Source organism: Eulemur rufifrons, chromosome 6 (assembly GCF_041146395.1).
Source record: "Eulemur rufifrons isolate Redbay chromosome 6, OSU_ERuf_1, whole genome shotgun sequence".
NCBI lineage: Eukaryota > Metazoa > Chordata > Mammalia > Primates > Lemuridae > Eulemur > Eulemur rufifrons.
The window spans coordinates 26,349,039-26,361,698 of record NC_090988.1 but is presented as its reverse complement, the minus strand read 5'-3'; the positions used below and the strand labels follow the sequence as shown (position 1 = coordinate 26,361,698).

General features: G+C 35.0%; 1 protein-coding gene across 2 annotated transcripts in view; it reads right to left on the bottom strand.

Annotated features, from left to right (window-relative positions):
• Positions 1-12,660, bottom strand: part of CWF19L2 (CWF19 like cell cycle control factor 2) — a 93,686-nt gene that overhangs the window by 23,887 nt on the left and 57,139 nt on the right. For both annotated transcript variants that reach the window (XM_069468983.1, XM_069468982.1), the window contains one exon: positions 1,133-1,345. In XM_069468983.1, the coding sequence (XP_069325084.1) occupies positions 1,133-1,345 (213 nt within the window). The remainder of the gene's footprint in view (positions 1-1,132; positions 1,346-12,660) is intronic.

The window sequence follows — 12,660 nt, the reverse complement described above, 5'->3', positions numbered from 1 at the left end:
CAAACTGATAAACTGACTATCTCAATGACCTAAAGATATTAAAGACTAGGGTGTGTGGGTGTATGTATAAGTATACATACACAACAAACAATATAAATATGTAAATGTATATTCTCCAAACTATTAATATTAGTTCCTGAGACTAGCATTCACTCATTCAACCTTTTCTACCTTTTCTCACTCCCTCCATTCCAGCCTTTTCTGTTCCATCAATGCCAAGTTCATTTCCTCCTTAGGTTTTTCCCTCACTGATGCTCCTTCCTATACTACGTATCTTTACTGCAAAGTCTCAGCTTATCAAAAATAATTACTCTATTGGCTGGGCGCGGTGGCTCACGCCTGTAATCCTAGCACTCTGGGAGGCCGAGGCGGGTGGATCGCTCAAGGTCAGGAGTTCGAGACCAGCCTGAGCAAGAGTGAGACCCCGTCTCTACTAAAAAAATAGAAAGAAATTATATGGACAACTAAAAATATATATATACAAAAAAAAATTAGCCGGGCATGGTGGAGCATGCCTGTAGTCCCAGCTACTCGGGAGGCTGAGGCAGTAGGATCGCTTAAGCCCAGGAGTTTGAGGTTGCTGTGGGCTACACTGACGCCACGGCACTCACTCTAGCCCGGGCAACAGAGTGAGACTCTGTCTCAAAAAAAAATAAATAAAAAAAAAATAATTACCCTCATCATTCTATCCCATTCCTCATTTTATTTGTTTTATGACAATTAACACTCTCTTAAATCAGGGCAATTATTACTTTGTTTATTTTCTGTCCTATTTCACTAGAATACAAGCTCCAAAAGTCTGATTCTCTACTTTCCCCCAGTGACTAAGTAAGGTCTGGCACATATCAGGTGTACAAAAATTATTTACTTAATGTAAGAATTAAATCAGTAAATATTTACTGAAATAAATGACTATTACGTACTGCAAACAGGGCTAGATGCTTGGTATACAATGGTGATTAAAAGTTATCTGTATCTTCATGGAGTTTAAAAACCATTAGGGGAGAGACCCAATAAACAAGTAAAACAAAGAAAATATAATAAACTTCTTCAAACTGTGAGATATTCTAAGAAGAAATAAACAAGTTCTATGAGAAAGTAAGCAAAGATTAATACATGTTATATTTCTTACCTTAACACCTATTGCAACAATAAGGTGCTTGGGAAATTGAGAGCTGTCAAAACAATATAGACATTTTTCCATTTGTGCAGCAAGACTCTGATGCTCAGCAATAGCTTTTTTCCTCTGGTTCTCTTCTTCTTCACCAAGACATTTTCTCTCAGCTGCTTTGGAGACAAACATGTCATCCAGAGTATAATAGTCTCCATCTGTTTTTCCCATAAACTGAAAAACCAAAATAATAGTAGAGGGGAGTAGAAGGTAGTGGTTAAGATTTTATTGTCCTGTAGTATCCTAAAATCACATCTGTAAGTTCTAGGATAAAATTCATACATTAAAAGAAAAGAAAAAACAAACATGATTCAAATTTAAGCTTGACCATTAAGTTTAAGTTTAAACTGGGAGAAAAACCTCAAATGAAATACAACCTATTTCAAGTTGACTGATGAGAAATAAAAAAAGAAAAGAAATATATCCTACTAGAGCAACTCTCAGATGACATACTCTATTTCTAAAAGTTGTTTTTCTATTAAATCATATATCACTGTAATGCTAAAAAGTCAGCATCTAAATAGATATGCTGAATGGATCATAAATTTAGCTATTAACCAAGCCTGTTTTAAAAAAAAAAGAAGAAGAAGAAGAAGAGCAAGACAAGATAAACCAATGGAATTCCATGGAATCATATTAAAATCTTATGAGGTAACATGGCATCAGAATCAAATTCTTTCACTTTCAGATGATTTAAGTCCTTTAAGTTGATTTCAGATTTGTTATCCTTGTTCCTTACAAAATATTTGAGCATTAAAACTAACATATTAGGGATATAATAAGTTTTTATGACACAAGAATGAGTCATTCTTTCATAAGAGATTATTTCTTCAAGGAAGAAATAAACCATCAGCATGGGCTAGGAAAGAGAAGAAATCACTAATGTTGAATCACAGAATAAAGAAAACTTCATCTCAGACACTGAAAATGGAAGTGGATATTTCAGAACCCAAAAATAGCATAAAAGATTTGACCTAGGCCGGGCGCAGTGGCTCACGCCTGTAATCCTAGCACTCTGGGAGGCCGAGGCGGGTGGATCGCTCAAGGTCAGGAGTTCGAGACCAGCCTGAGCGAGACCCCATCTCTACTAAAAATAGAAAGACATTATATGGACAACTAAAAATCTATATAGAAAAAATTAGCTGGGCATGGTGGCGCATGCCTGTAGTCCCAGCTACTCGGGAGGCTGAGGCAGTAGGATCGCTTAAGCCGAGGAGTCTGAGGTTGCTGTGAGCTAAGCTGACGCCACGGCACTCACTCTAGCCTGGGCAACAAAGTGAGACTCTGTCTCAACAAAAAAAAAAAAGATTTGACCTGTCAGCAACCAAAATCTAGGACAGTTTTTAATTCGTCACTCTCTTAGTATCTAAGCAGTAATAAATAAAAATAAAATTTAACGTTAGCTTTGACAAATAAGTGGCAATGTTTTTCATTAGAATATTTCCATGTCTAAAAGAACTGGTAACATTATAAGTAATTTCTGCCATTCTTGTCTTAAAATATACATAATTTAACATTAAACCACTGAGATACGTGAGTGCTTTCTTTTTTCATTTTAATCTGTATACCTTTAAGAAGACTATTCAACAAAGATTTATTTATTTATTTATTTTTTGAGAAAATCAGTATGGTGATTTTAAGTTTACTTTTCCAGTGTTTCTATCTTTAGTGTTATTGATAATGCATATGATATGAACATGCATAAAAATCCTGATTCCTCCCTGAAGTCCTTACCAGAAGAGAGAAAATGACAGGAATTAGAGGCAGGACTCAAGATTATTCTACAACATGATGTTGGCTTATGTGTAATTCTATACATTCAATATTTAAAGTAAGGCATGCATTATGGACAAATAATTTTTTTAAAGGTGCTATAAAAACATTGCTAGTTTTATTCAGGCAACCTAATAACATACTCATGCCATTTGTTAAGTATCTTTCAATTACACACTAAAAATATACCTAAAGAATATCACTGTTTTTGAAATTTAAAAACATACATATTCAATCCTTGATTCTGTGCATTACAAATTAAACACACATTCCAGGAAACCTTCCCCATGATCCCACTATCCCTGTGACCACCTTTCTATCTAATAAAACCTGAATATGACAATTTCTCTACAGCTCAGTCAGTGTTGTAACCACTTTAAAATTTTTAAAAATGTGGTCTCTACCAGAACAAGTGGAGAAGGTTGACAAAAAAGGACAAGAAAAATAAGGGATTAAAGATTGTGCCTCCCCCCGCCCAAAGTTCAACACATCATTTTATTCATCATTTTTTTGTGCTTGTTTTTAAAATACTGTTACAAAAATCAAAACTACAGACATCAATGAGAACAGAAAATATCCAAATTTTCTAAGCAATTTAGTATAACAGTGCAAAAGGGGTTTTTGGAGTTCCATGCACTTGACTTCAAGTCTCAAATATGTGATTCCAGAAAGCAAATATTTACTGAATGCTATTATGTGCTAAGGACCACACTAGATAGAATATAACGGTCAGCAAAAGCAGACATAATCTCAATGGTATGGAACTTACAGAACAGTGGGAAAGACATTAACTAAAGCAGCAGTCCACAACCTTTTTGGTGCCAGAGACTAGTTTCATGGAAGACAATTTGTCCATGGATGATGGCGGGGTGGAGGGTAATGGTGAGCAATTGATGGGGAGCAGCTGTAAATACAGACGAAGATGCCCTCACAAACCCACTGTCTGGCCAGCTCACCTGCCGCTTGCCTCCTGCTATGTAGCTGAGTTCCTAACAGGCCATGGACTGGTACCAGTCCAAGGCCTGGGGGTTGGGGACTGTGGAACTAAAGGATTACTCAAAGGACTGTCAAGTTAGAGTTGTGGTGGCAATTTGAGACGATAATAGAGGAAGTAACCCAGTCAGAGGTGAAGGCTTTCTTGAAAGAGCAATAATAAAGGTGGGATCTGCATGAATCTTCTATTTAATCAACTAGATAAAAGCAGGTAAAGGTGGCAAAGAATAGCAGAAACAGCATATGCAGAGTCTGTGGCAGGAGAAAGTACAGCACACGTGAGAAACTGAACAACATTCAGAAGGGCTGGAACAGAGGAAGCAAAGCAAAAGACAGTGTGATTCAAGATAAAGGCTAGAGAGGTAATGACCAGATCATTCAAGGTCTTGTTAGGCAACATTAAAGAATGTGGTCTTTAACCTAACAGCAATGAAATATCATTTGAAATGTTTTAATCTAGGGGCTAGAGGATCATATGTATATTTTAGGAAGAAAAATTACTCTGGCTTCAGTGAAACAGAGTTAAGAAAGAATTGGAAGAAGGTAAGGAATACCAGCAAACCAGTTAGGAGGCTATTTTGTAGACCAGATAAGAAATGATGATAGCACGGATAGGGTAGTGGCAATAGAAACGAAGAGGAGTAGACTGACTGGGAAAGGGGAGGGGACAAGATCGGTGACAGATTTGATGTGGAAATGAGGGAGAGAGATTACTCTTCCTCATCTGATGACTTCTAGCTTTCTGACCTAGGCTAGAAAGTAGTATCACAAATGACACAGGAAACACTGATAACAAACCAGATTCGTTAATGGGATATGTGACCCTACTGATTATCTCTGAACATCAATTTTTTTAATTAAATGAGATTAATAACACCAATGCTGACAGATAACTATAAGTATTAATGTATATAAAGTGCCTGACACATAAGAAGTCTTCAAAAAACTGTAGTTATTATTATTTTCCCCCAGATTCTCCCAGGACTTTGTTCTCAAATGAGGGTAATTTTGCCCTGCATCCCATTTGGGACATCTGGCGATGTCTGGGAGACATTTTAGGTTACCATAACTTGGGGTAAGAGGGGCTGCTACTGGTAATTACTGGCTAGAGGCCAGGGATGCTGTTCATCCTACTACAGTGACAGATGTCCTCCCACAGCAAAGAATTAGCCAGCCCAAGATGTTAATAGTGCCAAGGATATGAAACCAGGTTCCAGAGGGATTCTGATTCTGATTACAGCAACAAGGAAAGTTCTTTTGTATTCACTGATGATAACAACTATCCACATGAGTTAGGGAGTCAAATTGATTTAGTATTGACATTGTTTAATCAGTTTCCAAATTCAAGTATGGTAATGAAAGAAGTTAGTAAATTAACCTAAATTTTAAGCATACAAAAATATTAATGTCTTCTAACCATGAAAGCTAATTTGTTTTCTCATTTTGATGTTTAAATTAAAAAACCCTGAAATACTACAAATTAAACTAACATCTTATAGTCAGATACATTCTTACATAAAAACTCTATAAAAACTGAAGCCTCTTTTTAGTGCCATTATGTAGGAACACTGGTTTGCAACAAATCTATCTAATTAGTATTGCATTATTACACAAGGATTACCAATGAAGAACTGCAATCTAATTCTTACAAAAGCATTTAAAGTTTTATGTCAACAATTTTTAAATCAAAATTTTAACCAAAACTGTGAAACTATCCTTTAAACTCAAAGCCCTTGAATTCACTGGAAAGAGATGACTTAGTTGATTAAATATGTTTCACATAATTTTGAACTCTATTTTTCTTTAAAAAAATGAATAAACTATTGAACCAATATATTCAATTGTCAACAATTTAAACTTTGGCCAAAGTCTGAAAGAACTGACCAAAAATTGTCATAAAATCTCACCACAGTCAAGAACTGATCACAACTGATACCACTTCACACCCAGTAGGATAGCTATTATCAAAAACAAAACAAAACAAAACAAAAAACCCAGAAAATAAGTACTGGCAAGAATGTGAAGATCCTAGAACCCTTGTGCATTGCTGGTGGGAGTGGAAAATTGTGCAAACTGTGGAAAAAACTTTGGTGGGTCCTCAAAAAGTCAAACATAGAATTACCATTTGATCCAGCAATTCCACTACTAGAAATATATCCCAAAGACTTAAAAGCAGAGACTTGTACACCAATGTTCACAGTAGCAGTATTCAGAATAGCCAAAAGATGGAAACAGCCCAAATGTGCATCAAAGAATGAAAAGATTCAAAAAAAATGTGTTATATACATACGATGGAATTATTCAGCTTTAAAAAGCAATGAAATTGTGAAACATGCTAAGTGAAATAAGTTAGACACAAAAGAGTAAGTACTGTATGATTCTACTTACTATGAGTTACCTAGAATAGACAAATTCACACAGACAGAAAGAGGTTACTCAGTGGGGGAGAGGGAGGCAAGTAGGAAGGTGGGAAGGGTAGTTATTGCTTAATGAGGATAAAGCTTCTGTTTGAGATGATCAAAAAAGTTCTGGAAACAGACAGTGGTAATGGTTGTAAAATGTTGTCAATGTACGTAATGTCACTGAATTGTACACTTAAAAATGGTTAAAATGGTAACTTTTATGTTACATATATTGTGCCACAAAAGAAAAATCAGGACCTGAACTAAAGAATGTTAAATAAATTTTTCTGGTGTTCCCATCTCCCTGCCACTCTCCTCACACTGAGAAAAACAAAAACTACTTTGTTAATTAAGCAGCTTGGACTGGATTCAAACCTACAACTTTTAGAAAACAAATAAACTAAATCAAATATTTATCTTATTTAGATCCACATAAAAGCAAAATATCACTTCCATTATTTTATGACATCCAAATTTCAAATTCCCATTAGGGGTCATAACAGGAACATATACGTGGTTTCACACTCTTGGATTAGCCTCTCCCAAAGATAATTTCACTCCATATCTATGAAAGTCTATGAAAATGAAAATGACTACCATGAGAACTAAAATGCTCAAAGGGTGCTGCAATAAGTTGGCAATTTTCAATATTCCTTACCTTATTCTACTAATACCTTTAAGAAAGGTATATCACTTAATCTCTCAAAATTTATTATCAACATTACAGTTTACTGAAAATTTTAAAGTAGAGGATTTCAAGCGTGTATTATTATGGGAATATGTAATATATATTTTAAGATTACTTCCAGCAGAAAATATATTAAGCCTTAAGTGTTACAAACACAGAAAAAATGAAAACTGTCAATAGAAATACAAATATCTTTTATTAGACAATAAAATCATCTTTTCTCATAATTCAAGGTAAAAGCCTAATTATTTTGAGTCTTTTTCTTCTCCCTTACCATTACTCTCTTGTACCTTCTGTCATTCCTCTCCTCCAGCCCATTTTTAATGCTCTATCAGTACAAAAAGGATAAAATTACTGCCCACAGTGCTAACAAAATTAATGAGGAAAGATGTATATAGATCTCATGAAAATCTGCCGAGTTTACGTTGCCAAGGAAACACTGACGTCTTAAATTTTAAATGGAAGAGTTTATATTTAAAGAATGTTAGAGTCAATAGAATGTATTTTAAGAAAGAGCAAATCATATATAGCTTATTATTCCCAGATACCCATAAATGAACCATGGAAATTGGACAAAAACAATTATATTTAGGTAACAATCAACAACTATCTGTTAACATGAATCATTTGAATGGCAGTATTGTTTTAAGCTGGACTGAAAGTTAAAAGATGAGGCTTCTGGTGCTGGCTTTTCCAGCTCATTAGCTGTGGAAACTAGGAAAGTTACTTAGCCTTGTGTAAGCCATTTAATTCTTTTAGAGCTTCAGTTTCCTCATTTGTAAAATGTGGAAGGTTACGCAAGATTTAGTAAGGTCCCTTTCCAGAATCTAAAATTCTTTGGTTCCATGATTTTACAGGAAGAAACTTCTTCACCAAAAAGAAGTTACCATATACCTACTATCTTCTAGAAAATCATAATAAATGTACTGGCATATATATAGTAAGAAATTAGACCACATACCCTTCTTTTTCAGGATATTTTTGATTGCTCCCATTTTTTTATTAATTATGTAGTACATATTCAGAAGAAAATGAGAAATATAGAAAGGATTTTAAAAACCCAACAACCATAATTCCCCTATCCAAATATAATCAAGTTAACATTTGGCATGAGATACCTTTCTTGACCTGATTATAAGAAAGAGATGCCACTAAAGATCTAATGGTAAAATATAACTAGAAAGAACATAAACATAAATAATCTGAATTTCAGAATTAGAAGAAAAGGACAGACAGTAAAAGTTAAATGAATAAATAAAAGATAGTGATGGAAAGTAAAATATATATCAACAGCTAAAGACAACAGGATAGACCTGAATACTGATCAGACATAGTATCAGCTTTCCTATCCAACATGAAACCTTTCCTGTCACCCCAGTTTAGATTAGGTTACACTGGTGTTACTCCCAAAAGACTTTTCACTTGTCTGTCATTGTACTTTGCATATCCACAATTACTGAATTCATTTTTCATAGCTATTTAAGGCTTCTTTTTCCCCACCAGCCTAACAAGCTCCATAAAGTCAAAGATCACGTCTTCTTCATGTGCCAGTATGTCCCCAGTAGAACACCTCGCACATTGAATGAGATCAGTTAACATTTGTTGACTAAATAAATAAATAGTCTTGCTGTATATCAACTATTCCTGACTGGCTACTTTTCCCAAGGCCTAAGATCCATTTTCAGGTGAACCACTAAGTAAGGGAAGTACAGGTTGAGTATCCCTTATGTGAAATGCAAGGAACCACTCCTGTCCAGCCCAGGACATGAATCATCCCATTGTCCAGCGTACCCAAGCTGTATATGCTACCCACTTGTTAGTCACTTAGTAGCCATCTCAGTTATCTGATTGACTGTCATGGTATCACAGTGCTTGTGTTCCAGCAACCTTTATTTTACTTAATAATTGGCTCTAAAGCACATGAATAATGATGCTGGCATATTGTTATAATTGTTCTATTTTTATGATTAGTTGTGCCTAATTTATAAATTATTAATTTTTATTTATAAATTAAAATTTATGGTAGGTATGTAAGTACGGGAAAAGAACACAGTATATACAACCATAAACCTCAGATGGACCCTCAGCATTGCCTGGCAATCCTACTTTATTTCACTCACAGGTTCTCCCAAAGACCATTTCATACCTTCTTCTCAAACCTCTTAACACTCCTTCTCTATCATCATTCTTAGCTGACAACCTTAGTCTTTTCACTAACTGAAGCAATAAGAAAACCCTGTTCGTTTTTCCACTACCAAATTTATGAACGTTCTTGCATCTGCATACCAATACTCTGCCTTTCCTCTGGTTAAATAATTGATGGACAGTAATCAGCTCCCTCCTAAGGCCAACTCTTGTCACATTCAGTCTTGAATCCAAAATAATCAGGCTTTTCTCTGGGGCTCTTGGAATATACCCCCCACAAATGAGGGGGGACTACTATATAAATATTATTATAAGACCTCATAATGTACAAATTAAACAAAAGAAAAACATATAAACATGCTCTATTATTTGCTCTATTATTATTGGTCCTTACTAGACAAAAAAAAAAAAAAAAAAACCCACACTTACCAAAGTCACCAGAAACCTCCACATTGCCAAATACAATGGTCATTTCCCCATCTTCAATGATCTTACTCAACCTCTCAGAAGCAGTCGACACAGTTATTCATAACCTCCTTTCTGTCTTCTGAAACACTCAGTTTTCCTTCTACCTCACTGGCTGCACCTTGTTGGTCTCAAATGCTAAATCATTTCTGTCCTCTTCCAGACAGTACTCCAGGGCACAGTCTTCAGACTCTCCTCATTAGTAATTTCTTAAGTCCCATGGCTTTAAATACTATTTAAATGCTAACAGCATTCAAATCTATATGGGGGAACCAACAACTACCCAGACCTCCAGGGACAGTCACTCCACACCACTATGTGAATGTCTAATGGGCATTTCATACTTTACATGTCATAATAGTACTCTTGATTTCCTCCTCCACGCAAAATTTGTCCCTCCCCCAGTTTTTGCCATTTCAATGTATGGCACCAGCATTGCCCCAAATCCTAATACTTCTCACCAGTTTTACCATCCTAATCCAAAACTCTATCTGAACTAATGTAGTGCCCTCCCTTCTAAGTGATCTCCCTGCTTCCACTCTTGCCTCTCTATACAAAATGAGCAGCCAGAAAATCCTGTCAAAATAGAAACCAAATCATGACACAGCCCTGTGATAAACCTTCAAATAGTTCCCATCACTAAAACAAAAGCAGAAGTTCTCACACCATGGCCTGTAAGACCCTACATGATCTGATTCTGCTATGTCTCCTGCCTCATCATCTATTTCTCTTTACCTTCCTCCAGCTACTCCTCAGTCATATTTGTCTTCTTGCTGTCTCTTGATGTCCTTCAAGCTTGTCTCTGCTTCAGATCCTTTGCATTTGCTATGCCTGTTACTTGGAATATTCTTCCCTCTCATGTTCACAGGGACCACTCTCTCACTTTGTTCAGAGAATACTGAAACATCACCTCCACAGAAAGGCCTTACCTCAACACTCTACTGAAGATATCACTTCATCTCCTTCTACTTTGTTTCATTTTCTACAAAAATATTTTCTATTTTGTAATATATTATTTACGTTATATAATATTTTATATTATGTATTTGTTCCTTGTCACATACACTAGAAATATTATATGAGCTCCTTGAGGGCTTTGACTTAATTGCTTCTCTGTATCCCTTACCTTAAATGGTATCTGGCACAACGTAGGTGTGCAATAACAACTGTTCAATTAATAAATGACTATTAAAATTTTTAATAAGGATTTTTCTCTTGTGTATAAACTTGAATGGACTATAAGATTAGCAAAACTATATTTAATTCAGACTTCATATAAAGTGGCATCATTTCTGAAAAGGAAACTCTCATTAAAATATGACCTCTTCCTTTCTGTATTACATTTCCAGACCCTAGAAAATTTCTAGCATTTTCCCCACAATTAACAGAGGTAAAATTATCCTAATGGGCTAAATTTAAGACTGCATGTAATTCTTGGTGAAGAATTTAAACTAAGTTTATTTCATTGCCTCCTCTCCAAAACACATACAAATACAAATAGCTTGGTTATCTTTATTTTAGTTCTCATTAAGTTAATTTTTGATCAGGTAATATATTCACAGTTAAAAAATAAAAAATTGTAAGTCTGAAAAGATATACAGTGAAGATCTCCCCATCCTATGCCTACCTCTTTCAGATAGCCAGTTCAAACTCCTGTAACCAAAAGGTCCATTGGTATTATAAAGTAGAGTTTGGCAATTTTTTTCTGTAAACAGCCAGACAGTAAGTATTTGCAGCTTTGAGGGCTATACCCTCTCACAACTACTCAACTCGGCCATTATAGAGCAAAAGCAGCCTTAGATAATATGTAAATGAGTGTGTATAGTTGTGCTTCAATAAAACTTTATTTGCAAATATAAGTGGTAAGCTCAATTTTTCCCCTGGAGGGGTCACAGTTTGTCAAAATCTGCTATAGAGCTAAATTTAATGTCTCTTTTATAAAAAGTTTTAATAGTAGTGTTTGGAAAGGACTACAATGGAAGAGACTGCAACAAAGAATGCTATTTGAAACAAAAATTCATCCTACTATCCATAATGATGTGTGAAAATAATATATATTTTCCTATAAATAAGATTTAGGATTATTCTTCATAATCCATGATGTATTACTCCAAATGTTTTCTTCTATCTCCTCTTGGCGTAATTAAGAAGAATTAGAGGAGCATTAAGACAAGACACATTGTCATTTCTGAAGGATAGTACTGAAAAAAATATAAATAAATAAAATTAAAAAGACAAGACAGATTGATAACCTAACTAGCAGCATAGTGTCCATCATTAAACTGTGGCCTAAAACTTTCTCTTAAATGGTAGTAGATCAATATATAATTAAAATCTTCATAGAATACATTAAATAAGTAAACCACAGTCTATTTAAAAACAAACACAATTTCAAATGTGTATTTCTCAATAAGATTGATATCAAAATTCCTGTTCTTAATGTGTCTTACAAAGAATTTAATTTACTAAAAGAAACCAAGATTAGAGAGAACCAAATCTTTCTGAAAGGTAGATCACTGTTAAAGAATCAGCTTCCAAAATCAGCAAGAAAAAATCAAACAATCCTATCAAAAAGTGGGCAAATGACATGAATAGAAACTTCTCAAAAGAAGATATAAGAATGGCTAACAAACATATGAAAAAATGCTCAACATCCCTAATCATCAGAGAAATGCAAATCAAAACCACAATGAGATATCACTTAACCCCAGTGAGAATGGCCTTTATCAAAAAAACCCAAAACAACACATGTTGGCGTGGGTGTGGAGAGACAGGAACACTAATACACTGCTGGTGGGACTGCAAACTAGCGCAACCCCTGTGGAAAGCATTATGGAGGTATCTTAAACAGATTCAAGTAGACCTGCCATTCAATCCAGCAATCCCATTATTGGGCATATACCCAAAGGAAAAAAGGTCATTCTGTAACAAAGACACATGTACCCGAATGTTTATAGCAGCACAATTCACAATAGCAAAGATGTGGAAACAACCCAAATGCCCATCAATACATGATTGGATTA